The sequence below is a fragment of the Penicillium brevicompactum genome (genome assembly GCF_028827555.1).
Source record: "Penicillium brevicompactum strain IBT 35665 chromosome Unknown utg000005l_segment0_segment0, whole genome shotgun sequence".
NCBI classification, from domain to species: domain Eukaryota; kingdom Fungi; phylum Ascomycota; class Eurotiomycetes; order Eurotiales; family Aspergillaceae; genus Penicillium; species Penicillium brevicompactum.
The window spans coordinates 5,426,907-5,452,165 of NW_026623208.1; the positions used below are offsets into that span (position 1 = coordinate 5,426,907).

At 51.2% G+C, this 25,259-nt stretch overlaps 13 protein-coding genes across 13 annotated transcripts; 8 read left to right on the forward strand and 5 right to left on the reverse strand.

Moving 5' to 3' along the window:
- Positions 1 to 425: 425 nt before the first annotated feature.
- On the forward strand, positions 426 to 1,785 carry N7506_007928 (ferritin-like domain-containing protein; the record flags this gene model as incomplete). Its single annotated transcript, XM_056957221.1, has 5 exons — positions 426 to 510; positions 564 to 749; positions 804 to 893; positions 944 to 1,461; positions 1,546 to 1,785. 5 exons carry the CDS (start codon positions 426 to 428, stop codon positions 1,783 to 1,785), a joined length of 1,119 nt encoding a protein of 372 aa, XP_056811555.1.
- A 542-nt stretch (positions 1,786 to 2,327) lies between these two features.
- On the forward strand, positions 2,328 to 3,455 carry N7506_007929 (Zn(II)2Cys6 transcription factor domain-containing protein; the record flags this gene model as incomplete). The annotated part of the gene is made up of 1 exon (XM_056957222.1): positions 2,328 to 3,455. The coding sequence occupies one exon, from the start codon at positions 2,328 to 2,330 to the stop codon at positions 3,453 to 3,455; it is 1,128 nt and encodes a 375-aa protein (XP_056811556.1).
- A 1,359-nt stretch (positions 3,456 to 4,814) lies between these two features.
- N7506_007930 (GMC family oxidoreductase) lies at positions 4,815 to 6,842 on the forward strand (the record flags this gene model as incomplete). The annotated part of the gene is made up of 4 exons (XM_056957223.1): positions 4,815 to 5,057; positions 5,114 to 5,293; positions 5,358 to 6,366; positions 6,421 to 6,842. 4 exons carry the CDS (start codon positions 4,815 to 4,817, stop codon positions 6,840 to 6,842), a joined length of 1,854 nt encoding a protein of 617 aa, XP_056811557.1.
- An 859-nt stretch (positions 6,843 to 7,701) lies between these two features.
- On the forward strand, positions 7,702 to 8,132 carry N7506_007931 (putative vacuolar transporter chaperon Vtc1; the record flags this gene model as incomplete). Its single annotated transcript, XM_056957224.1, has 2 exons — positions 7,702 to 7,735; positions 7,786 to 8,132. 2 exons carry the CDS (start codon positions 7,702 to 7,704, stop codon positions 8,130 to 8,132), a joined length of 381 nt encoding a protein of 126 aa, XP_056811558.1.
- Positions 8,133 to 8,463: 331 nt separating this feature from the next.
- On the reverse strand, positions 8,464 to 9,666 carry N7506_007932 (uncharacterized protein; the record flags this gene model as incomplete). The annotated part of the gene is made up of 1 exon (XM_056957225.1): positions 8,464 to 9,666. The coding sequence occupies one exon, from the start codon at positions 9,664 to 9,666 to the stop codon at positions 8,464 to 8,466; it is 1,203 nt and encodes a 400-aa protein (XP_056811559.1).
- Positions 9,667 to 11,284: 1,618 nt separating this feature from the next.
- On the forward strand, positions 11,285 to 13,204 carry N7506_007933 (uncharacterized protein; the record flags this gene model as incomplete). Its single annotated transcript, XM_056957226.1, has 1 exon — positions 11,285 to 13,204. One exon carries the CDS (start codon positions 11,285 to 11,287, stop codon positions 13,202 to 13,204), a length of 1,920 nt encoding a protein of 639 aa, XP_056811560.1.
- A 1,125-nt stretch (positions 13,205 to 14,329) lies between these two features.
- On the forward strand, positions 14,330 to 15,112 carry N7506_007934 (uncharacterized protein; the record flags this gene model as incomplete). The annotated part of the gene is made up of 1 exon (XM_056957227.1): positions 14,330 to 15,112. The coding sequence occupies one exon, from the start codon at positions 14,330 to 14,332 to the stop codon at positions 15,110 to 15,112; it is 783 nt and encodes a 260-aa protein (XP_056811561.1).
- A 687-nt stretch (positions 15,113 to 15,799) lies between these two features.
- Positions 15,800 to 16,903, forward strand: N7506_007935 (uncharacterized protein; the record flags this gene model as incomplete). The annotated part of the gene is made up of 2 exons (XM_056957228.1): positions 15,800 to 16,197; positions 16,246 to 16,903. The coding sequence occupies 2 exons, from the start codon at positions 15,800 to 15,802 to the stop codon at positions 16,901 to 16,903; spliced, it is 1,056 nt and encodes a 351-aa protein (XP_056811562.1).
- A 379-nt stretch (positions 16,904 to 17,282) lies between these two features.
- Positions 17,283 to 17,765, forward strand: N7506_007936 (SRPBCC family protein; the record flags this gene model as incomplete). Its single annotated transcript, XM_056957229.1, has 1 exon — positions 17,283 to 17,765. One exon carries the CDS (start codon positions 17,283 to 17,285, stop codon positions 17,763 to 17,765), a length of 483 nt encoding a protein of 160 aa, XP_056811563.1.
- Positions 17,766 to 18,228: 463 nt separating this feature from the next.
- Positions 18,229 to 19,276, reverse strand: N7506_007937 (uncharacterized protein; the record flags this gene model as incomplete). The annotated part of the gene is made up of 2 exons (XM_056957230.1): positions 18,229 to 19,095; positions 19,151 to 19,276. 2 exons carry the CDS (start codon positions 19,274 to 19,276, stop codon positions 18,229 to 18,231), a joined length of 993 nt encoding a protein of 330 aa, XP_056811564.1.
- Positions 19,277 to 19,651: 375 nt separating this feature from the next.
- Positions 19,652 to 20,083, reverse strand: N7506_007938 (uncharacterized protein; the record flags this gene model as incomplete). Its single annotated transcript, XM_056957231.1, has 1 exon — positions 19,652 to 20,083. The coding sequence occupies one exon, from the start codon at positions 20,081 to 20,083 to the stop codon at positions 19,652 to 19,654; it is 432 nt and encodes a 143-aa protein (XP_056811565.1).
- A 1,260-nt stretch (positions 20,084 to 21,343) lies between these two features.
- On the reverse strand, positions 21,344 to 23,420 carry N7506_007939 (uncharacterized protein; the record flags this gene model as incomplete). Its single annotated transcript, XM_056957232.1, has 2 exons — positions 21,344 to 23,145; positions 23,291 to 23,420. The coding sequence occupies 2 exons, from the start codon at positions 23,418 to 23,420 to the stop codon at positions 21,344 to 21,346; spliced, it is 1,932 nt and encodes a 643-aa protein (XP_056811566.1).
- A 558-nt stretch (positions 23,421 to 23,978) lies between these two features.
- On the reverse strand, positions 23,979 to 25,205 carry N7506_007940 (metal homeostatis BSD2 family protein; the record flags this gene model as incomplete). Its single annotated transcript, XM_056957233.1, has 3 exons — positions 23,979 to 24,560; positions 24,623 to 25,099; positions 25,182 to 25,205. The coding sequence occupies 3 exons, from the start codon at positions 25,203 to 25,205 to the stop codon at positions 23,979 to 23,981; spliced, it is 1,083 nt and encodes a 360-aa protein (XP_056811567.1).
- Between the last annotated feature and the right edge of the window lie 54 nt (positions 25,206 to 25,259).

The following is a 25,259-nucleotide window of genomic DNA, read 5'->3' on the forward strand; positions in this document are numbered from 1 at the left end:
TCTTTACCCCGGATATGATCCACATAGTGGTCCCTGCAGCTCAAATATCATGCAAGCTAGAGTAATCTGGCCCCTCCCATCAACCTCGGAGATATTGTCTTTTCCACTTTACATGTCCCATTTCGTGAAGGGTCCATCGCGATTCGGCGGATCCTGGGATGATCCCAATAGTAGCCATATCATTCATATCAGAAAAGAAAGTTCAGTGCCAAACAAGGAAATAAACAACTAGTTTCCTTGGCCTATGCATCCATTTCTGGGCTTTGGGCTCAAGTTGGTACCTCCTTTCCTCGGAATCGCGAGTTGCCGACATGACAGCTACAGGCTATAAAAGGCCCGTCGTTTGCCTGAAGAGATGCTGGATTATCCTTCATTGAGCAAGTCTTTCATTCTACAAATCTTTCAAAGCTCTCCATCCCCAAACAATGAAGTTCACCAACCTTGCTCTCGCCGGCGCTGCGCTGGGTGTTGTCAATGCCGGCCCTGTTTCCAAGCGTGCCATCACTGACGGTATGTATTTGTATTCAAGCGATTGACCTACGACTAAGACTTTCTTTCGCTAGCCGACATTCTCAACTATGCTCTCACCCTTGAGCACCTCGAGGCTGCTTTCTACGAACAGGGTCTCAAGAACTACACCCAGGCCGACTTTGTCAAGGCTGGCATGAAGGATCCCTTCTACGCCAACTTGAAGGAGGTCGCTTCTGATGAGGTCGAGCATGAGACTTTCTTGACTTCTGCTCTGAAGGGTAAGTCTTCCTACAAAAATGCAATTCCCAAAGAGATATTGACTTCGATTTCAGCTGCCGGTGCCTCTCCTGTTGCCCGCTGCACCTACAACTTCCCATCCACCGATGTGAACAGCTTCTTGGCTCTCGCCAGTGTGCTCGAGGGTAAGCAACACATTCACTTTTCGATGTCCCTCTTCTAACCGCGAGCTCAGGTGTCGGAGTCAGCGCTTACCTCGGTGCTGCCGCGCACATCATGAACGATACTTACCTCACTGCGGCCGGCAGCATCCTCACCACTGAGGCCCGCCACAGCGCCTACCTGCGCGCCGCCCTCGGCGAGGTTCCTTTCGCTCAGGCATTTGACAACCCCCTCGACTTCAACGAGGTGTACACTGTCGCCTCCCCCTTCATCGCTTCGTGCCCCTCCAGCAACGGCATGCTCCCCGTGAAGGCCTTCCCCTCGCTCACCATGGAGTCCATGGATGCCGTCATGACCGGTGCCAAGGTCCCCGTCACCGCAGGCAAGGGCTTCGACACCAAGGCGACCGACATCAGCGCCGCCTTCATCACCGTCACCGGACCCGTCTGGGCCCCCATTGAGTCCATGGGTGATGGCAAGTTCACCGTGACTGTGCCCAAGGGTGTTGCCGGTCAGAGCTACTTCGTCCTGACCAAGGGCAACACACAGGCGACTGATGACAACATTGTCGCCGGTCCGGCCATCGTCGAGGTAAATTAGCTTGCTAGCATTTGCGCTTTTGGTCGGGGTCTCTGTTCCCCTTTATGTTTGCAGGGCTGATACTTGATTTAATAGGTTGGCAAGAAGGGCACTATGGGTACCCCCAGCGGTATGGCCGCCATGGGTATGGGTGGCAAGCACAGCAGCATGACTATGCCCACTCCTTCATCGTCCATGTCCGGTGCTTGGACCAGCTCCTCTGCCACTGCCTCTCCTTCTGCTTCTCCCATGTACACTGGCGCTGCTCAAAAGATGTCCGGTAGCATTGTCGGTGTTGCTGGTGCTGGACTGGCGGTCGCTGTGGCGCTCCTCTAAATGTAGGAGGTGATTTTTGGCCTGTGCAGGTGATTATGTCGCTCCATTGTCGCTCCATTGGATTGGAATTTTGATATTTGTTATAATAATAGCCATTGGCTTGGTCTGAATATTACTTGAACTTCATTAATGTATGACATCGCTGGGAATTTACCAAGCAGGGTATGAAGAAGGTCAAAGATTTCTCTGCATACTTACATTCTTCAAAGTATTGGCTTGAAAGTTTAGTGGGTCAGAAGTGTAGTAAACATGTACAAATTTTAACACCGGTCGGCTTGGCCAAAATACCTTAACCTACAGCTGCATTCAAACCCTGTGCATATTAGGTTGAGACTATTGCCAGGCTGTTATAGTGAGACATAAGACCATACAATAACAAAAATGTGATCTGGCAGACTATGTGAGGATCCCCAGGTGGTTCTAGACCCGAGTCACATGATACTACGAAATGTCTCGGATAATTTCCATCTCTTCCTTTTTCTACTCGCTCTGTCCCTCCTGTTCTCCCTGATTGGACATCAGCATGGTAACTAACTTTAAGGATGCCCCCTCTTCGAGCGCACACCAAATCTCGCAACGGGTGCGACCAATGCAGAACTAGGCGGGTCAAATGTGACGAGCAGGGTCCACCATGTACCAATTGCACAAATCGCGGACTAGAGTGTACTTACTTGAAAGTCGCTGCCCGTACAAATCGCACTCCACCTTCAACTTCCGAACGGTCGCACGGCCGTTCACCTGTCACAACCACCGGCCCGCCCCAGGCCAATTCATACGGCATCGACAATTTAGAATTGATGCACAAGTTCTCCACAGACACATTTCAAAGTCTGTGTGTAAGCGACTCAGAGACTCAAATCTGGCAAATCACTATCCCCCGACTAGCACTCAAGAATGACTACCTTATGAATGGTATCTTGGCGCTGGCTTCCATGCACATCGCCACATCCGCCGAACCAGCAGAGACCCTGCTGTACAACGATGCTGGGCTACAGTACTACAACCGTAGTCTGACCCCGTTCCGCAACGCGATCGACAACATCACGCCGCAAAATTGCAACGCGGTTTTCGCGCATTCCATCGTTATGATCGCGATCACCATCGCGTCACCACGTCTTACTGCCACAAAAGACGACACCACGAGCATTACTGAGAACATAGTGACTCTTTTCGAGCTCCTTCAGGGTGTCAGGAAGATTATGCAAGTGAGTCAGTCGTGGATCAAACTGGAGCTCTTTTCAAAGGGCGAGTTTTGGAAGAAAACGCCCGAGGAACTCGACCCCGACACGGAATCGGCACTGGTGCATCTGTCGGCGCTGAACGACGAAGTCATGGTTGGAATATATTCGGAACAACATCGCATTAACCGGGAGGTTATTTCGCATTTGCGGCACTGTTATGCAAAGTTCGCACGCTCGCCAGACCCCGCGCCTGTGCTTGCTTGGCTCGCGCGGGTTGAAAAGGAGTTTGTCGATAGCTTAAGATGTCGGCAGCCGTTCTCTCTGCTCATCTTGATGTACTGGGGTGTTTTGTTGACGGAGCTGCACGGCAAGCGGTGGTGGGCGAAGAACTCGGGCAGAGCCCTGATTGCTGAGCTGCTTGATGCTCTGAGATCGGGGGATCCGAGGTGGGAAAGAGCACTTTCATGGGTTGAACGGAAAATGTCTTAATGGGAAGGAAGTATCAAACTTGATCCGGGGATTAGCATCGAGGACAGGCCAGTACACGGGCCTCTACTCGATCGGCTGATTTGTACATATAGCATATTTGAATAATACATATGAAGTTATGTAACAGGGTGACAAAGATGGTCGGTTGTTACCGGTGGTTGGTTGGTACCCATGGACCTACCCGTGGACTGCGACGACCTGGGAGACACGTATAGCGGGGCCCTGGGAATGTCAGAACGTCAGTTTCGACCTCGGGGTACGCCTGGGCACTGATATTTTGGCCTACGTGGCAGAGTTCACGAATTCGATCCATATGGAAGCTATTTTTTCGCAGTGCTCGAATGCCGAGGCACGCTGGTATAATCCTCATGTGGCTTGGGCTTCGAATCGGGTAGACACATCAACGCATTGCCCAATGTACAGAAACAGCGAACAGAGAGATAAGACAAGGTTGACCTCGGGACAGTGTAAATATTCCAATTTCTTACCATCCATGGCACTAGTGGTCCTGGGGTAGAGGCAGATAGTTCGCGATTCAATCAGTCGGGAAAAACTCGAGTAGACATAATGTTTGCTCGCTTTTCATTTGACTCGAGTGACGGAATGCGAGAGGGTCCTTCTATTGTTCGATCCAAGTCGGCAAGGCTTGGAATAATGGGGCAAGTTGATAAGTGTCTTGGTTCACGACGACAAGAATCGTACGGTTATGATAGATAAAACCGCACCACGAACGGACAGGGGCTCATACACTCCGACTTTGTTGTCAATCTTCGGTGAGCCGCTAATGAACATTTGGACAGGACGCCTATCATGAACTAAAACGAGGTGGGCTTAGTAGGTTTCAGGTCTCACGCTTATTCTGCGCCCTGACTACAATTTGGGATTTTGATTACCGAAGTTTTTAGAGCACTAGGCTCCTAATTATTGAATTTGGTGAAGAATCCCGTCCTTGTTTTCATACAATGCCATCCCGCAGATCCCCGGTTTCCCCGCATTCTTTAAGCTCAGATCGCATGGCTCAAAATTGAGACATACAACCCTCCCCAAGCCCGGGGCTGCAGGAGTCTAAGCCTCATGTCAATACAGCGTTAGCGAGATCAATTAGACCAATCATTACGCTTGCCTGGTGGAAAAGGTAAGGCTCGGATTTGACTTTCTGCAGGCCAAGACAACGAAGAAGATAGTCCGTCACCAAGTCCCTCCAATACACCCCGCACGGCTTCTGGTCCAACGTAAGACATTGGAATTACTCCTGGTACGTCCTGGGAATTGTACTCCGTAGCTTGTGTCGCTTAATATTTAATCTATTTTATCCCCCGCGATCCAGCTCTTTTCCTTCCATTTCACATCTATAGCACAATGGCCCAACCAACTTGCTCTGTCGAGGAATTTACCCGCACCACATTTGACTATGTCATCTGCGGGGGTGGCACCGCAGGACTAGTTGTTGCTGCGCGTCTCAGTGAGAATCCCGACGTGACTGTCGGTGTCATTGAAGCTGGTAAATATCGCATTGGCGATCCATTGGTCGATACACCTGCGGCATTTTCGCAGATGTTTGAAAACCCAGAGTACGACTGGTGCTTGTATACAACCCCTCAGGTATGTGTCTGGTATGCCAACAAGGTTGAATGACAGCACTGAACATTTCAATTTAGGAAGGAAACCATGGCAAGAAACATCACATTCCCCGAGGAAAGCTGCTCGGAGGATCAAGTGGCATCAACTATATGATGTACGTGCGCGGATCTCTGCAGGACTACGACGACTGGGCGGAACTCGCCGAGGATAAAGGCTGGTCAGCGGAAATTATGCAGCAGTACATGCGGAAGCATCAGGTATGCGTAAAATATTCCAGCGGCTTGGGCCGTTCTTGTTGCATTGACGTTAACGTCGTATTAGACCCTCGAGCCCATTGACCCGAAGATCACCGATCGTTCCACAATGCCATTTGTCGGTGGGTTCCACGGAACAAGCGGCCCGGTTCGCACTGGGTTCAACGATACAATTATGCCAGTTGAAAACGACATCATTAAAGCCTGCGAAGAAGTTACCGGGATCCCTAATAAACCTACCGACCCCTGGAGCGGCGATCATATTGGTTTCTATCACACACTGGGCTCGGTCGTTCGAAGTGGCCCCAACAAGGGAAAGCGTAGCTACGCAGCACGCGGTTATTATGAAGCGAACCGAGCTACTCGGCCAAACCTCAAAGTCCTGTGTGAAGCCTATGTCAACAGAGTCGTGCTTGATGGCAATAAGGCCACTGGCGTGAGTCTCACTCACGGTGGAGTTGAATACCAGGTCTCCGCGCGACGTGAGATTGTTGTCAGTGGTGGAACCATCAAGTCCCCACAGATTTTGGAGCTGTCGGGCATCGGTGATCCCGAGATTCTTAAAGCTGCAGGTGTTGAGTGTAAGGTTTCTAACACGGGTGTCGGCGCGAATGTGCAAGATCACAATATTACCCTTGCACTGTTTGAGGTTCAGCCAAGCGTTGTGACGCTGGATACCCTCTCTCAAGTCCCTGAGGCAATGGCGGCTGCGGGTAAGCAATATGCGGAAGAGAATGGCGGACCTCTAAGCTGCATTGCCAGTATGCAAGGCTTTTTCCCCGCAAAGAAGATCCTTTCCGAGGCTGAGTTGGAAGAGGTTATTCAAAGCATTCGCGACGTCAAGCCGACGAGCGCATTCCACGAGAAGCAACTTGCGCAGATCATTGCGCACCTTCAAAGTGACAGCTCTGCTAATCTCCAGCTTGTCACTGTGCCTGTTTCCATGGAGCGCGATGGTATTGAGCACCAGAGTGTTCTTATTCCTCCGCGTGCTGCGGACAAGCCTGCCGGTGTGACTTTCGCTTTGTGCCTGCAGTATCCCGTAGCAAGAGGCACAATCCACATCGAGAGTTCTGGTAAGCTATTCTGACACACTCATGTTGATGCGCATCGCAATGCTGACAATTCAGATCCTACCAAATCCCCCATTATCGATCCCAACTACGGCGGTCATGCTTCGGATGTCTCCCTGCTGGCAGCGTTCCTTCGCTGGAGCGACCAGGTAGCCGAGAACCAGAACTTGAAGCCTTCAATCATCCAGCGTGCCATTCCAGAGCCATCAGTCGACCTCCAAGACTTGGATGCGGCACGCAAAGAAGTGCACAATCTTGTTGCGGGTGAATACCACATCTGCGGCTCTGTTGCGATGGGAGATGCGCTCGACAGCAGGCTTCGAGTGAAGGGTGTCGAGGGTCTGCGTGTTGCTGATGCCTCGGTCTTCCCAAACAACGTATCCGGAAACATTGTCAGCAGTGTTTATGCTGTCGCGGAGAAGGCTGCGGATTTGATCCGCGAGGATTGGGATTTCAGTGCCAAGAAATTGATGGTATAGTCATCGATTATATACGCCTCAACAGTGCGAAATCAACATCATGTTTTCTGGATCGGACTTCGAATATGTGTTGTGCGGTAGAGTGTTACTTGCGTATCTGCAACACGCGTACTCCGTAGATACCTCAATGTCTTACCTGTATACTCTCGTTTCATTGTGGCTTGAACCTCGGGAGAGAAAGCTTGGTTGGCGTGAGAAAAGGGTTTTGTGATCAACCTTAGACCCTCATTGATCCTGTCTACACATGTTCGCCATGTGGGGGTCGGTCTGGCCCATTTGAGTGGGTCTAACGAGGTAACTGTGGCTTATGCATACAACAAGTGTTTAGAATGCTCAAACAATCGTGAAACGGTGAGAACGTGTGTATTCAGCACGAGTAGACAAGTATAATCAAGGCCAAGGCCCGTCAATCTTCCTAAGTTATTCGGGTGATAATCGGACAATATGCCACAGCAAACCTCTACAGGTCTTAACTTACTAAGGAATTCGACTGCCGTGCCTCATTCACCGGAGCATTGGAGGTGGTACAAAGGGGATTTGAAGGGAAATGAACGAACTGATCCCTCAGATACGGACATGAGTAGGATTCATCTGAATTTCTCAACATCAACGAAGAAAAATCTGGCAAGAAACAAACAAGTTGGAAGAACGGAGATATCAGTGGGTCACCTGATCCTCTCATCGAATTGACGACGCACGTGCGTGCTCGAGCTATCCGCGCTAAGCCCAAACCGGATTAACGACGTCTGGAGTCTCCTCCAATAACCTCGAGCTCTCCTCGCTTCTCGAACTTATTTTCCTCCCAAGGACTTCGGATTTTTTCTATTCTGACCAAGCAGTAAAGAATTGCACCCTGACAATGTCCAGCCAACCTCTTCTCCAAACCGCGCCTGGTAAGTTCTACCAGCATCCTTGTTTCACCAATTCCCGCTGACAATCATAGGCAAGCGAATTGCCCTGCCCACCCGCGTCGAGCCCAAAGTCTTCTTCGCCAACGAGCGTACCTTCCTCTCCTGGCTCAACTTCACCGTCATCCTGGGCGGTCTCGCCGTCGGCCTCCTCAACTTCGGTGACCGTATCGGTCGCATCTCCGCCGCCCTCTTCACCGTCATCGCCATGGGCGCCATGATCTACGCCCTCGTCACATTCCATTGGCGAGCACAAAGTATCCGACGCCGCGGGCAGGGCGGCATTGATGACCGATTCGGTCCCACCATTCTGGCCATTGCGCTTCTTGCGGCTGTGGTGGTGAACTTCATTCTCCGCATCAAGGACGGCCAGATGAACTGAGTCTGGCAGTGACTTTTGATCTTGAAATTTGAAATTTGGAGAAGGGAGAAGCTCCCGCCCTCTGCTTGTGTGTTTGTGCCCGAGTTGGTACGAGTTGGTTATTGTCATCATTATGTCTCATGGATATTCCGGCGTACATGGTCTGCTTTGTGCTTATGAGGCCATGCTTTTCTGTTCATATTGAATCGAGCGTCTGCTTTCATTGCAATTGGCGTTTTGCATGGGTTTTCGTCTAAAATCAAGAATTGGATTCTTCCCACTGAATGGTCGCAAATAATATTCCTCCCAATCTCATGACGTAGCTTTGTCTTGATCGTCATGTCTCGTACATTTATTTACAATAATTCTCGGTCACAACCTCTCCATCCAGATAGCCAGCCTCAATGAATTCAGCAAAGTTCCAGTAGTTCTGCTTCATTCCTTGGCCTGCCACAGTCCCGTTGCTGGAGAACTTGGCCGTCCAAAACGTGCTGCCCTGCGTATACTGCGCCCAGGCAGAGATACCGGCCTTGAGATTGTCACCACGCAGCGAGAGTGTGTTATTACCACCTGCCTCGATAGACCATTCACCCACGAAGACAGGGAATTTTCCATCACCCTTTGTCGCCTTCGCGTCCTTGCAAATGAATGTCGGCAAATTGACCGAAGTCGCGTTTGAATATTGGAAGTAATAATGGTGCGCATCAAACACCAGATTGCGTTCTTTTTCAAAGAAGCCACTCCAGTATGTCTCAGGCTTGAAACTGCCCTGGAACATCACCGGGATGCGGTCATCCACTTTTTCAACACGGTCCAGAACGGCCCGAATATATTTCACCAACCACTTGGCGCCCTTGTCAGACAACGCAGCTGGTGTACCGAAGGTTGAGAAATCACGATTGTCAACTGGCTCGTTGATAGGCTCGATGGTATAGCTCCATGGATTAGGCGAGCTGGCAACAAAGTCTACCAATGCATCGACAGCCTTCAAACTCCAGTCCAACGCAGTGCTGTTGTAATACCAGCCCCAATGGCCGACTGCTTCGCCGATGTCCAAGCCGTTTGTTCCACCGGGCAAACTGTGGATGTCGATTACGACGTGCATGTTGTGCTTGGTAATGGCGTGCTGGGCGATTTTGCGGAGATGCTGTTGCTGTTTTCCATGGTAGAGACGAGAGCCGGGCATGTTGATCCAGGCGGCGTAGGTGGTTGGGATGCGGAGGATTGTGACGCCTGCTGCGGCGAGAGTATCGATATCGGATGTCGTAATGTAGGTCTTATAACGAGCTTCGAAGACAGAAGCACAGGCAGATCCAAGGTTGGCGCACATGGTCCATTCGTCGGCTGCGCCATGAGAATATTTCGCCCACCACGTTGTGTCAATTGTGGATTCTTGCTCGAGCCAGCCGCCGAGATTAACGCCGTACCCGGTAAAGGTACGCCAATCTACATATTGGTCGGCGGTGCTGACTTTGTGTGATTGGGCCTTTTGGGTTGGTGATGCTGCCGCTACATGAAGCAAAGCAGCCACCGATAGCGAGAGAAAGTTGCGCATGGTGACCTCGGGAGTGTTTTAAGTCACAATGACCGTTGGAATGGGCACGAGTAGTGAATGGAATGTGGGTCCGATGTCATTGCGGACATCCATCGGCCTTTTTATATCTGCGTTGTACCACGAACTACTCGCACAGTATGACTTCAGACCACGAGTTGAACCCGTGCAGACACAGATGCACCCCGCTCATGTCCGCAGTGTGGGGTGCAGCCGTGAACAATGTGGCAGACTCGGATATCCCAAGGTGATATACTACGATGATCTCGGAGATTGGTGCTCGGAACCGTTAGGGTGCGATGGGGAGCTCCATATTATTCGGGTTATTGTATGCGACGCTTCATGCGGGCAAGCATTGGCACGGGGCGGCCAAGGATGCCAGGAACCGCTAAGTCGTGACCGCGATCCACCGGTTACCCCAGGATAGTGAGGATAGTCAGGGATGTATGGGACCAGGGAGCGGAGAATGCTAACGAGGCTCCGTGACTGGACGAGCCCGGTGGAGAGCAGGCTAGCATTTTGTTCGTAGGATCGGCTACGTTGCTCGGATTACCCTTTTGTTTTCGGGAGATAATTGTCCGAGGCTCGGATTGTCCGAGAAAGAAGGTTGGGAGGAGGTATATAAGCAATGATCCCCATTCCAGGGCTGTGAAGGTCTGCCCGCGAGTATACTCCGCACTACGGAGTAGGGATACAGCGGTTAATACTTGCCCACGGGGTAACTCCGGAGTATACTACAGAGTAGGTACTTTATTACTGAGAATATACGAATACGAGTACGATCACGATCACGTGAAAGTCCCGGGGGTGATTCTATGAGCTTCCATCGGTTTCCACCGCCTTCCACACCCGGGTAGGCTTACTTCATCCACTTTTCCAAGGCAGTTGGTCGTTAGCGCTGAGATAGGATATTTTTATATTACCAACATTTTATATTAGACTTGGGGCGCAGCGATCGACATCCAGATCCTCATGCCTATTGGACGTTGCCCACCGATTAGGGCACTTTCCAGGTCGAGACCCGCGAACTGGATCCAGTAGGGTCAGGCCTGGGGATTGGGTTAAATTGGGTATAGACACAGCCGCAAGCATCCGAGATGGGAAATCGATTACTAGAGTATGGAGTATGGAGTAGATGATCATTGAGTATTGTATATTGAAGCTGAAGCTGAAGCTGAATACGGAGTAGTAATATTCCATATCTCGCACAATAGAATATGAATACACGGATATGAACACAATATGATAGATCTCCCAGATCTATAAGAGTCTATAGAAGTGTATGACGTGTAATGTTTGAGACTCGTCCAATCGTGCCCCCCCCGTCGGCATCGGTACTTGTGGCCGCCATAGAAATCATAGCAGATCAACAAGTATCACATCATGATCCACCCTGCCATTCCCAACTTCCCATTATTGATTTCCCTTTGTTTCCCCCTTTCTTCTTTCTCTTCCCCTTGATTGTTTTTTTTTTTCTCTACTCTTTACACTTCTTGTTTCCCTTTCTTTTCTTCTTCTACCTTTTCCACCCTCTCCTCCTGCCTTATTAATAGATTTTTCAAGTAATCCTGTCTTGGTCGCAAAGTCGACGTCCATTCCTTATTCCCGTAATACACTGCGCATGGACCATCGATCGACTTATATGCACTCTCATGGCATGTTTCGCTTGCTCCCTTGGCCCTCTGCAATAGGAGGGAACAAGGTGATGGAGGAAGTCAAGATGCTGGCTCCGGCCAACTGCACCACCTTGTCCTCAACCCCCAAACGCAAACGGTCTGATTCTATCGCCGATGCGCCCGCCCCGACAAAATTGTGCACCGAGTCCACGCGCCCGCCCGTTCTTGCGACTGACTCGCTTCCTCCAACCCCGTCAACTCCTTCCAACCTCGCCCCTTCAAATCCTCCGGTCGCATCGCGTCAACCGGCGCAGGACGCCGCCCCCGGTGTTGCCCGACTTCGGGAAACCATTTCCGCCCAACTGAGCTTGGAAGTGCTACTCAAGCACAACGAACTCCGTCTCATCGACCAAGAGATCGCCAAGTGTCAAGTCGCTCTGGAACAGTTGCGACGATGTGGCGAAATTCCCTTCCCGGGCTCCCAAGCCGGCTTGTCCACGGATGTCAGCTCCGGCACGGGCGCCTCACTGCTGGTACCTGGAAATGGTCCAGCAGTCTCGCCGGCCCCGTGGGGTGTCACCGACGGTCCCTACGCGCGACACTACGCCCAGTGGCTGCTGCCTGATCCACGCTTCGACGGCGACTCCGGAATGCTGGCTGGCGCGGTTCCAGAGGGTCGCTCAACGCGTGGTAACCCTGATGTGAACATGTTCGCGTCCAACTCGCGTCCTCAGCGCGGTTCAACGGGTGCGAAGCACACAGCCCTGCCAAGCGGATACCCCATGGTGAAGGAGAAATCTGGCCCTATGCTCATCCGACGCAAGTCAGATGGCGTTCTGGTCAAGTTGGTCTGCTTGGATTGCCGTCGCGACAACTTCTCCAGCACCCAAGGATTTATCAATCACTGTCGCATCGCGCACAACCGCAACTTTGCGAGTCACGATGCTGCTGCCATGGCATGCGGCCAATCTGTTCAAGTGGACGACTCTGGCCTCGTTGTCGGCGGTTCGGCAGAGCCAACCGCCAACCCAACAACCCCAGGCTACGTTCACCCTCTGATTCGCTCGGACGCCGCTTCCCCCTCCAAGGCGCTTCCAACCCCTGCCAAAGACTTTGCTACTCCCTCCAAGCCTATGGCAACCCACGCCTCGGTTGCCACGCCTCCTGCTACTGAACCCACCCGCCGACAATCTGCGCCCGTGAGACTGCCTCCCAATCCAAGCTTCTTGGCTTCTCCTGCCACCCCTCACCTCTCCGCCCTCGCGAAGTCTCGTGGCGCTGGCCTCGACATGAGCAAACTGGTGCAGGAGTTCCAGCAGCCCGTGGACCTAGGTGCTCTATCCGATGACGAATTCGACACGGACGACAGCCGACCTCAAATCCAGGATGTGGGTGCTCGCGCCGGTCGCCAGCCCATGCGCATGCCCGCTGGACAAGCTTCTGAGCCCGAGAGCCGAAAGGCCCTCGATCGCGCTCACCCAATGGAGGAATCAACTCCTTCTCGGCCCCATTCCTTCCTGGACATTTCCATCGCCGGTAAAGCTCAGGCTCTAGAGGCCCACTCTGGTCTGGACCACGCCAACCTCAGTCCCCACGCCATGGAATCCAACCAGGCCCCCAGCTTGGTCAGTGACGATGAAGACGATTACGAGGCTGCTTCGGACTCCGATAGCCCTCCTTCCTCTGAAGCCGATGAGGAAGAGCAGGCTTTCCGCCACATCCAAGTTGAGGACGACGACCGTGCTGCTGCTGCGCCTACCACCACTGAGGCAAAGCCGGGCCCTTCTCTCGCGGGCCCTGCTCCCCAACCCGGACCCCCGGTCCAACCTCTCAAGCGCTCGCGTTCTAAGAAGATGGGAATGGCATTTGACGACGAACGTGTCGGCTATGTCCACCCTGATCAAAAGCGTGACCGCAAACCTTAATGCCTAATATTTGGGTATTCATGTTTATTATCTCTCCTCTCTGTCAGATGTCTTACATCTTACCCCTTTTCCTTTGTCTGTCATGTCAATTACCTCGGATTATCTTGACGATGTCTGAACTCGATCATGATGTGATACGACTCTTCTTATTCTTGTGATGCATGCGTCTCTCCTGTATCTTGATATCTGCTTTTAATGAAGACTTTACGGCCGCGAATGTACATAGCGATGAGATTGAAAAACAACAAAAATGCGACTGGTTTGGCATAGATAATTGAAATCGAAAATCTTTCTCTCGTGCATCGTCTCTCTGTCTTTCCTAGCTGGTGCGGTATATTCTAAGGATTTACTCCGTACCTCGTTCTATACAGCGGTGATTCGACATGTCATGGGATTATAGTATGCATCTAGTACATAACTGTGTTCAACTGCTCCCAATGGATCTAACTACCACTTTTCCTCACATAGATTCTTTATCATTGCCTTGTTCTAGGTTTCTTGATGATGCTGAGCCGACTCATCCATGGATGTGCCCAAAGTACATGCCATTGAGCGTCCTCTTCCCTCACACGCTGGCAGTATTAACATCCATGGATCGTGTCTGCATTCGAGACAGCAAGCAGCCTCCAGGACTACTTCTGAACCAAGACTTTAAAGCCCCTAGTGCTGAACTTTCCCGATCCCATGCTCCATGGTTACTATGCTTAAGCGTACTTGCTCATAGGGTTGCGAGCGAACTATATAGCCCTCCCTATATCGAGGCTTAAAATCAACATTGGATACATTGCCGTCTTCCAGACTTTTATTAATGGGATCAGTTATACGGCAATCCTTGAAACTGCGTCAGGTCCCCCTGGCAGCTTGTCTTCGTCGCTGGGCTCCTGAAGTACAAGCTCTCGGCGATCGTCTCGGCTCGAACGGTCGTATTACGACGACATCATTGCCAATGAGCCCACCCCGACGATGTAATCAGCTCGAATTATCGCATCGGCGATGGATTGTTTGTTTATCTTCAGTCCTGGCGATGGCTTCTTCCTTCCTTTCCCTCCCAAGTCGTGAACCCAAGTCGTGAACCAGCCATCTTGCCTACTACGTACAATCCTCAGTTTTCTTTCCAACTACACGATGAATCCAGAACAAACTCCAAGCGAGCCACCCATTCAAGCACTCAGCATCTCTGGCGGTGCTTTGGATGAAGGTAGCAACCGCTCAGACCTCACACCACCTGGTCCAATCACTCCTCCTCCTCCTCCATCTGCTGCTCCAAGCACGCCTGTCAGACCTGCTGCACCCATCAACCAGCATCGCCATGCAAGTGGCATGCGCTACCACCCAGTGGTCTACAATGGCGTCCTGTACAGGTGGATTCCACAAGTCCCTCTCCCAGTGAAGCTGGAAGCTCGCAACTTCAACAAAATCATGGAGCTGTTCCAGCAGGCCCTGAGAGACAACGGCAACTCAGCATTCCGAATCGGGGTGACAATCCCAACCGAATACCTCGACGGTGCTGACTTCCTGGGATCCGTGTGGCAATTCCTGGACCCATTCATGGACACGTGGGTCATAAACCCAGACCTCACCCGGGACAACCAGGTCCGCCTGCTTGGGGTTGTTGTCCGTCCGTGCACCACGTACGCAGTCGTTGAAATCAACAACTTCAACTGGGACTTCTACCGTGCCCATGTGCAAGGCCACCTCCTCCCAGTGTACACCCTTTCCTTGGAGGGGCTGTCGTCTGTCCCACTGAGGCAGGGATACTGGCGTTTTGAGCGAGATCGGAAGCAAGACCGCCGTGTCCTGGATGAAGTTCAGATGTACTTCAGAAGGCATGGGTATGCGCCTACCCCTCTGCTGGATGTGAACTTGTCCAAGGATCGCCCGCCTGTCTATCCATCGCCGAGGGTGTGATCCTCTGTGTGTTCAGTTGTTGTTTGATTATTGTCGGATGAGTGTATGAGATATTGTTGAAGTCCCCTTTCATGGGGCGCTGTATGAGTAGAATCAATGAGCTAGATAGCTCCGACAACAATGATAATTTTGACAACTCGCTTTGTGTTTCTGGTTGGATAGTGATCACTGTATAGTCACTTCGGTATCAAACTATAGTCATTTCCAAGTTTGTTTTGACTGATACTTCTTTCATCTTCATTTTACCTCTCACTTAGTTAGCCGTCTCTTTGCATGTACTACCGAGCTGTAGTTCCCCTGAAAGTCTGTTTGAATTGATCTCAGCAACCTTGGAAGCAGTGTGCTCATTTTCAGGGCACAATTCGCTCTCCGAGCAATAAAGTGTCTGGGTAAAATCAACACTGTCTATTGAGGTAGGCCGTAATAGCTCTGCATAAGAAAGATCAGCATTGATAGGAGCCTATCAATTGTGTGAGGCAATACGTTGCCAGATTCCGTCCCCCGATTTACTTAGGGCTCAGAGTTGTACAGTGATACAGTAAATTACACATAGTTGGGCCGCAGGATACCATACCTTACATACGTTGCTGGATCGACAACCTCCCGCGCGAGCTCCCCATGAAACTCCTCGGCACTCCAGGCGAAGCTCCATAACATTGAATCGACAAATTAAACCAGTAATTCAAAATGGGAAAAGACGAGCTTTTAACTGGGTCTCAATCCCCACCCAAAGAGGACGCGTCTATCATATCCTTCAGTCCCTCTACAATCAGCCTCAAAACATTCAACCGTCTGCTGTCCTGCTACGAAGCAACCGTGTCGCATGTGCATCAACATAAGGCCTCAACGAAACTAAAGCCAAAATCAGCAAATGGATCGAAGCGCAACCAAAGCGCGTCTGTCGTCAAGACGGAGCCCAGTGCCGAGGAGGAAGCGCAGGTTCGCGAGCAGACGGACAAGTTCCTTGAGCTCGATCGCTGGCGCTACGAAGGTTTGCCAAAGATAGTCCATGAGCGGAAGAATTCTGGAAAAGAGGGGGCCTTTCTTCTCAAGGAGGAGCTTGTCTCTTTGATGGATTGGAAGATGTGAGTAGCCGTCTTTGCGATTGCTAAACAATACTGATCGCGCCCCAGGAAACACGGTGTCTTCCGTCCCGCTTTGATGGGAATGATTAAGGGCAATCCCGAAAAGACTGTCACTCAAGCGACGTCGACAGCATTTGCCACGATCTCAGAAGCAGATTCTGAGACTTTCCCCAAGTCCAATCTAGATACGCTCACTGTGCCGCTTCGAGGCGTTGGCCCGGCTACCGCATCATTGGTTTTGTCGGTCGGTACAGCATTTGCTACTGCCAGCAACCAAATTCCCTTCTATAGCGACGATGTTTATCTTTGGCTTTGTTTGGATCTTCTTCCGCAATTCGCAGGCGACACAGAGAAGCCATCGCATCACAAGAAGCCCAGTGGGGAGTTGATTGCTAAATATAACGTGAACGAGTACCGCGATCTCTGGGAAAGCGTGCATAAGCTACGTGCTCGCCTTGACACAGAAGCAGATGACCATGGGCCAATTTCTCTCTTCGACATTGAGAAGGTCGCTTTTGTGATTCGCAATGTTGCTCTATCGAGTTTTGCTGCTGAAAAAACCGAGTCTGCACCCAAAGAATCAGCCGGCACGCAATCCCCAACAAACCAGACCAAATCCTCTGAAATCAAAACAAAACGCAAGTCTGGAGCTGAGAGCGAGGAGAAGCCGACCCCGACCAGAACAAGCAAACGTCTCAAGAAGTAGAAAGATGCATTGGAGCTTTTCAAGCTTCTCGACATTGAGGTCCACAAGCTCTTCTCGTGCTACCTTTTGATGGTTACGAGAGATCATATCGATATACATTGCCTGCCGGGCTTTATGCGCAGCATCCATCGCACCTTCCACGTGAACATTCAATCCATATCAAGCACCCAGGCAGGAAGGAACGAGGGCTGGAATATCATGGTTTAATGAAGCTCGACCATGGTACGAACAGACATATTCCATGTCCCCAGGATCGGATAACCAAAGCCGAAAGTCATCATCATCTTCGGTCTTCCTTACGTCACAGGAGAGCTTTTCAAGGACGCAAATAATTAGTTCTATTGAAATACCACTTGGACTATAATGTATATCATACACCATGCCTACAAATAACATCGCCTTCACTGCGCCTATCAATCCCCCGGGCGAAAGCGTAAAGCTCAAGCACGACCAAATTTGGGCCGGCCTGCGCATGAAGATCCGATCTGCAGAAACCTTCGTTCCGAATGCCATTGAATCCACCACGGTGATCGACGAATCCATTGACCCCACCTCGGGCAACGAAGTGACTGTGCGAGAGGTCGTCTTTGTCGAATCACAACGCAAGGCTCGAGAGACTGTTGAGGCATTCGCACCTTCCAGGGTCATATTCAAGCAGCAAGATGGCAGTACCATTTCGAATGTTGTCAGTGAGAATGCTCATGGGGAGCTTTTTATGACTTATTTCTTTGAATGGAGACACCCTGATGTTTCCGAGGAGGAGCTTCCGGCTTTGTTGAAGAAGGAAAAGAAGATGAGTAGATTGGCTGTTGAAGGAACAATTGCGGTTTTGAGGCGGCTTGTTGATACTGGGAAACTTTGAATTTAGGGGGACTTCGTGGATATCTACTTCCTCGAACCTACAATCGCTTTCCAAGGTTACTGAATTCATTTATGTTAGAGACCATAGCTGGGAGAACATCATGTGACACTATGTAGTTCCCTCTCTCTCCTCTCTCCTCTCTCCATGCGCATCATACATCTCACTTCGCGGATATTGCTTCCCAGTAGACTGTATTCCCCATAGTCTCTTTAGTAGCTGCCCCTCACCACTCCTGTCAACCTGGAACCTGAACGAGATCTCTCCAACCTTAAAACTTTGATCGATGTATGAAGCGTGGCACAATGTGTATATGCATTCTGCATGACCAGAAAGCGGGACTACCCATAGACCGCAGATCCTTGGAGGTGCCGGGGTACCATAAAGAGTGCCAATATCAAAGAAACAGATGATATATATCGGTTCGATCAATGGAATTGACCAGATCAGAAGCTCCCGAGGTCTGCTATAGCAGTATGACCCCCACGAAAGCACCCACAGCCCCTAGTGCATTTTCAATACATAATGTCAGGAACAGAAGCTTCGAAATTCGAAAAAGCGTAAGCCAGCTCAAGGTGTTCCAGGCATCTACTATGCGGAGGCTGCTCCTGTCAGCCACATTGGGATCAACCTTGCCACCAAACTGAGGATCAAATGGCACGATCGGCACATCTTCTGTGGGTAGCATAGAAGCAGCGACGCGAATGAAGATTACCCGGGCAGGTAAAGACAATGTAATCCCAGCTATAGTAGGGAGCATAATACCAAGTAGAAGGGATGCGAGGACCTTGTAGCCTGATTCGTTGACAACGTTCTTAGTGATCCATCCAGCACTCTCTGCCACAGAGAACAACAAGGCTATCGTCATACAATTGACAACATTGTACAGAGCAGCCGCGGGAGCAATTCGTGGCCAATAGCGGAAACCAGTAATTCGTCGGTGTTTGGTTTTAGGGGACTTGTCGGCAATCATCCGATGAACACACGCCATTCGCCACGCTGCAAAGGGCATGGTGGCAATGAACTGTACCAGGAACAGACTCAGGAGAGACTCACGATTTAGCGGAGACACAAAGCCTGCTATCGCTGCAAGGACTGTCTCTGCCGCGAGGACAGCCATACACATGCGAAATCCGCGAAAGCATGACCGGATGCCACCGCGGGCATACAAGTATTTGATAGCCGAGCCCAATCCACTTGTGATGGGCCTTTTGTTCAATGAGTCACCGGTCTCAGGGTCCTTTGGACCTTCGTCGTCGAGGCAAATGTACGCGGTTTGATCAACATCTTCGATCGCGGCGAGTACTGTAATCACACTGCAGATGTAATCAACCTATTATGAATGAGCCTCCGTCACTTTTGATCTTTAAAAGCCTTTGATAGCTTACCAAGGCAAGAGCAATGCATGTAATCAAGAAAATGAACAGTTGCAACAATATTTTGTCTGCTTGCGGGACCCGAGCGACTATCACTTGGGTTTCCCGGCGTGCCAGGACGTTTGCGATCAACGACATGATCTGACTGGCAGAAGTTAGAATTTTCGTGTGATAAAAGAATTCGCCACAGTATGAGAAAGGACTTCGAGGTGGGATGTCTTAGAACAATCTTTAGATGCAGACAGCTAGACTCTTTTAGGGCTAGTGCTCGGTGTACACTTCGATCACCGATTAGACAGATCCATGCCTTTTTTATGTTCTCGAGCGCTACATAACATAGGTTATTTTTGATCATTGATGAGGAATCAGAAAATGTTCCAATTTGCCAAAAAGAAAAAAATCTCCCGACCGATCAATCTATAGATATAAAGTTCCGGTATTGCCCCACCCAAAAGGCATATAAAAATCGAGAGCAACCCCAAAGCACCTGCCAATCAAAATATATCGAGGTGCTTATTCTCCTTGGTCCTCGAGTCCATTGCCAGGTGGCACAGGGAAAGGACAGTTGATCAAATAGTTCCGGCAAGGAATATCACTGGGATCGTTCGTCTCGGGCACAATGCGGCCCTCGTTCAGTGGCCATCCAGTGTTGATGTCCTGGCAGCCACCACCAGAGTGGTCTTCGTGGTAGTTGCTGCAGTATCCACAGGTGTGGTCATTGAGGAGGTGGTTCTTGGCTACAAGGAGCGAGAAGTAGCCTTCGTACTTGAAGGAGCGGGCCGCGTTGATCTCGTCGTTGGAGGGAGAGATGGGGTCGTGGTCAACTTCTCCAGTCCAGAGCTCTTTGCCTGTGCAGCCTGCGGTATCGTAGAGGACGACCTTGCCGGGTTTGGCGGCCGCAAGGGCGGATAGAAGGGTCAAGAGGGTGAGGGAAGAGAAATGCATTGTCTTGATGTGATTTGAGTCTGGTTGATGGATAGTCAAAGAGCCAGGAGAGAGGTGCAGGTCTTTATAGTCTTGTCAGAGACCCAGCTCAGGGTCGTGCTTGAAAAAGTCGTGACTAGACATATTCACAAGTCTGGTAGAGATCGACTCAGGCGTCTCATTAGCCATTCCGGAATCATCATCCCAAAAACCGCGCAGAGTCTTGCAAAAAAGGGCATTGATCTGATGCCGGATACGAGGATGTTTTGGGGGCGAAGATGTGGAGGTCAAGCATGATTATATCAAGTATACGCGGGTGGGAAGGGCATACAATTCAATGGCGTTCATTTTTGAATAATTCAAGCTTGAGCGTATCCCAGAATGATGTCTCAGCCCAAATTGACGTAGAGGCTCCAACTGAAATCCGGGGGCGACACGAAGGGGTCAGGCATGAGCGTTGTATAACGTCCAACTCCTCGATGTGCATCATTTCTCCATTGGTCCCTGGTGGATTCCCCTGCCAAGCCCAACCCCCACGGAGACTGGCTATCTGACACCAAGGCTGACTCGAGCCGTGGGGAGCCGTTTCTTCAGGAACGTGCCAAAGATGGGCACAAAACGGGCATCATGACGCAGATGATCACCAACCAGCGGGCGGCAATGCGGCCACCATGCCCCAAGTGGGTCCCTTAGCTGGGCATTAGAGCTCTCGGGCAAACCCCGGTGAACTAACACCCATGGGGCTATGAGTATCATTCATGTAAGCCCTAGAGTTGATTGAGGGGGATGATCAAAGTAAAAAGTTGGTGCTTGGTGCATGTTATTGCTGCTAGCACGGAACCCTCGTCTTTGGGGGCCTTGTGCTCAATTAGTTGAACCATCTTGACTGTTGGTTGGTAGGAGTAGGCATGGAATGGATCACAGACACCTGAGCACTACTGTGCTGTGTCAATTGTCATTTCTACCTACCAGTCTTGACTATGTATCATAGCGATAGCAAAATCATAGACAGATTGGACACAACCTTGGTATATGCAAAGGACATCATCATGTAATATGCTTGAAAAAAAAAAGGGAAATCATGAATTCATTTCAACGCTATGATCTGCACCAAGTCGCTCATATCGACAACCAACCTTGGAAGTCTAAAAGTATCCAAAAATAAATATCCAATGCGTCACTTTGAAGACAACTGCAAAGTTTAGTAGTAGTAGCCTCTCCACCAAACAGCCATACAAGCCGCAACAACTAAATCCAACATCTTGAGGCCTTCATCTTCAATCACCAACTTTCCAAGCTTGGCGCTCTTCCCCCGCAACCCACCGCCAGCCGGCTCCTCGCAAGCGAGAGATCCAATCGATCTTCATCGGAGTCAACATCGCAATCCATACCACCGCTACTGGTACTCGTGCTGCGGTAATCATGCGGCTGTGAAGGAGAGTAGAACTGACTTTGGCGCGCGAAACGTTGCGCGCGCTGGGACGTTCTGCGGAGGAGTGCGGAGGGATTGAAGGGGGGACGTGGGTCGGCTGGATTGGCGGGGACGCTTGGGGCCGAGCCTGGGCCTGAGTGGGCGCGTGGGCGGGAGTATGTATTTGGATTGAGGAGTTGGGAGAAGGAGCCTCGTTTGGCGGATGCATAGTTGGAGGGCGAGTCTGGGCTTGGATTCTCTGAGTCGTAGTTAGGACGAGGCAGGTGTTGGGTTTGGAGTTGGCTTTGGTTGAATGGGGACACGTGGTTGGGGTGTGGCTTGTGGGCTGCGTGATGGGCGTGCGAGTGAAGGTTGGCGGCTTGAAAGGGGGTATTGAAGCGGAGCTCAGCGACTGTCACGGCTGGGGGTGGTTCGTGCTCGCCGGTTGGTGGGACGAAGCCGGCGGGGGTCGGGATCATGTGTTTGCATTTGAGACTTCGGCCGTTGACGCTGCTGGCGAAGGTGCAAGTGCCATTCCAGGGTGAGGTGAATACGTAGTAGCCGCTTTTCAGCCTTGAGTTATCTGGGCCGTGGCCGTTATGATCAGCGCCAGAGTCATCGAAAGGTTTCGATACGCAGAGCTGACGATGGAACTTGCGAGGCCCAGTTGGTTGGTCCTTTGGCTGGTCTTTGGGTTGCTCGGCGGCTAGGGCTTGTTGGAACCCAGCACGACCTATTCCTGTTGGAATGTTGGCTGCCAGGTTGGACAACGAAGGCATTTCATTGGACCCTGCGAATCTGTTATACCCAGGCGTAGAGATCTCTATATCGACGGCATTGCGGTCCATGCGCGGCGTTGAGATAGTCGCAACGTTCCATTGTGTACCAGACGTTGGATCACGTCTAATTAAAGTGAGATGGAAACCAGCATTGCTGATAGGCGTGCCATTTGCATTCCTCTGCCGTGAAGGAGACTGCCCGGGGCTTCTCAATGGCGACCCCGGGCGATCATGAGACGAGCGAGGCCGCAGATGGGGCCTCGGGGAGTCAAGACTATGACGGCCGGATGACAGCGCATCATACCTTTCTCTCCAAACCTCTCCCTTGCTTTGGATATGACCAGCGAACGCACTCCACCGACTTGCCCTCTTTTGGGGGTCCTCGGCAGCAGGTGTATTCGCCCAGGATTCTTCGCCGGGAGGAAGTGGAGGTAGGGGCCTTGATGGCAGGGCACTCTGGACCCCAGTCTCACTTGCAGCGCCTTCAGACACGGCGTACGTTTGAGGAGACTGCCCATTGGCTATAGGGGTGCCAGCAAAAGACACATTTTCCGCAGTCAGCTGCGGCATGGGCGGCTTGCGCGGCGGTACAGCCGGGGGAATAACATTGTGTTTGGGTGGCACTGGCGGGAGTTCAGAGGTCGCATCCCCTCCTACAGGCTTCCGGCGCACATTGTTCAGCCGTGCAAACTCGCGACTCGCTGGATCGTCGGCGCCTGCTTTCTCGAGTTGTTCCCTGCGCAACTGAGCCTCCTCCTCGCGCTGTTCTTCCACTTCTTGAAGCAGGGTATCGTCTTCGGGGCTTGATACATGGAGATAATATAGCGATGCATTGATGGCCTCAGCGGAGACGCTAGATTTGGTTGGTGGCTTCAAAGGCGAGAGAAAAATGTCTGTATAGGCAGCAGTTAGTTACAGCTTATCTGGTTGGGCTGATAAGGTTAAGGAAGGCTGAGGGATGTGGTATAGAGCCCAAGATCCTAGAGAATCAATCGTGCGATCAAATTGAGACATACCTTTGCTACCTGGTACGCGAACAATGTACAAGGACAGCGGATCGTGCTTTTCGTGGGTGGGATTGCGAGGGTAGGCGGGGGGGATTTGACGCGATAGCGGTCACGGACGACAGCGAACGCGCCTCGACAGGACCCTGAGGGACAGTAGACATGGCGGACAAGGCCGCTCTCCACCGGGCCCAGCAAGAAATATAATCGGATTGCAGGAGTCGTTATGTTGAAGAGTCGAGGTTCACGGCGAATAAACAATGGGTCTCTCGGTCTCTCGGCAATGGGCGGAGCTCGTTCGCCGCCTTCTTGATTTTTGTAATGGCGGGGATCAGCTGGAATGAAGTTGCACGAGAGACAAAGGGACGCAAGGGCGAGTGTTAAGGATGCTGCCTACCGATCGTGGCGCAGTGCGTGGCCCGCTTGCGCGGGTATATACTGGCCCTCGATTATAGTTGGGATCTACGTTGGATGTTGGGTATGAAAAAAACGTTGGTATCTTCAAAATAGCTACACCAGAAATGTATCTGAAACAAAAGGAGAAAAGATTCAAGGAATGCAATCTGGAGGCAATGCTCCAATGAGGGGGTGTCAGTACAAAATGGACTCCATGCTGTAACGCCGTAGTTCCTGTCCATGTCCATATCCCAATAAAACAAAACCACAAAAAAGAGAAATAATAAACCAATGACCCGTGAGCCAATGGCCCTTGTATATCAATATTAGACAACAGTCTCGGACCGCTCGCCTTCCGCAATCACTGGCACACCGAGACCGCGATCTGGACTCTGCAGCACAAGCTGTTCATGACGTCGTGCTCGCAGGAAATCACTGACTGCGCGAATCAAAATGAACCATCCCACGATCATGAGAATATATGAGATCCATTCACTCGTTGTGATGCCAGAGATAGCACCGCTCCCTCCATCGCCGCCACTCTCACCAACGGAGTTCGGATCGAAGCTGTGGCTGTTGGGGTCTGGAGGAGGGACATATTGATCTGAGCCACTGCCGTCCGAACCCGAACCGTCACTGCCGCCTTTCATGTAAAATCCGTATTGAACGAGAGTGAGACCGAGGCCCGCTCGGCTGCCGTTCTTTGCGGCATGGGTGGTGTGAAGCAGATAGGTTAATAAGAAACCAACCAGCTGGAAGGACATGGAGATCATGGCATTCCAAACGAAGGAGAATACAGATCCAACTGGAAGTCCGTCAACGTAGACTTCGTCGGATGAGATACCAGGTGCCACAATGGTGGTCTCCCAGTACGGAGGTGTGGCGTCGGCGGCTGCTTCCTCATATGACTGCATGAACGAGTATCAGTAATCAAATTCCGGCAAATAATAAGAATCAACAGTCAACTCACAGGAGGAAGATCTTCGCTCTTCTCACCCCGTTCAGGCTTAGCATTTAGATTGGCAAAGACTCCATCATTAGATGAGGCAATCTGCCGGCTACCGGGCGTTGAGAAATTCGGCAGCATAGTAGGCCTCCGTATGATTCCTGATCGGCTCTGGTCCTGTGAATCGCTTCTAGACACCGATGATGACGAACTGGCCGTCTGGGGGTTATCCACGGGACCCCGGGAGTCGATGTCAGCTCGCATCAAGCGCTGCCGGTCATCTGGCTCATTATCATCGTCGGATTCATCCTCGTCGCCGAAAGCATCGGCCAAGGTTTGCTCCTCATTATTATGTAGCGGGTCGTTGTGTAAAAGCCGTCGGGAAGACGGCGAGGAAGATCGGGATCTGGAGCGGAAAGAGGGTGGCGGAGATGAGTTGGGATCGGTTCGCGCGTTCAGCGGATAGGAATGTGGTCCATCCTCTTCATCATGGGCGTTAACCTATACCAGTATCGGTCAGTATTTCGTCGAAGAGTCACATCCGAGATGTTCGATAGATGAGATCAGCGGAGGGGATGCGTACCCGTGAGTAGCGCTGCGAGCTCATGGCGAGCTGAGCGGGAGGTGAACGTGGATAGATACAAAAGAGAAGAAGAGACTA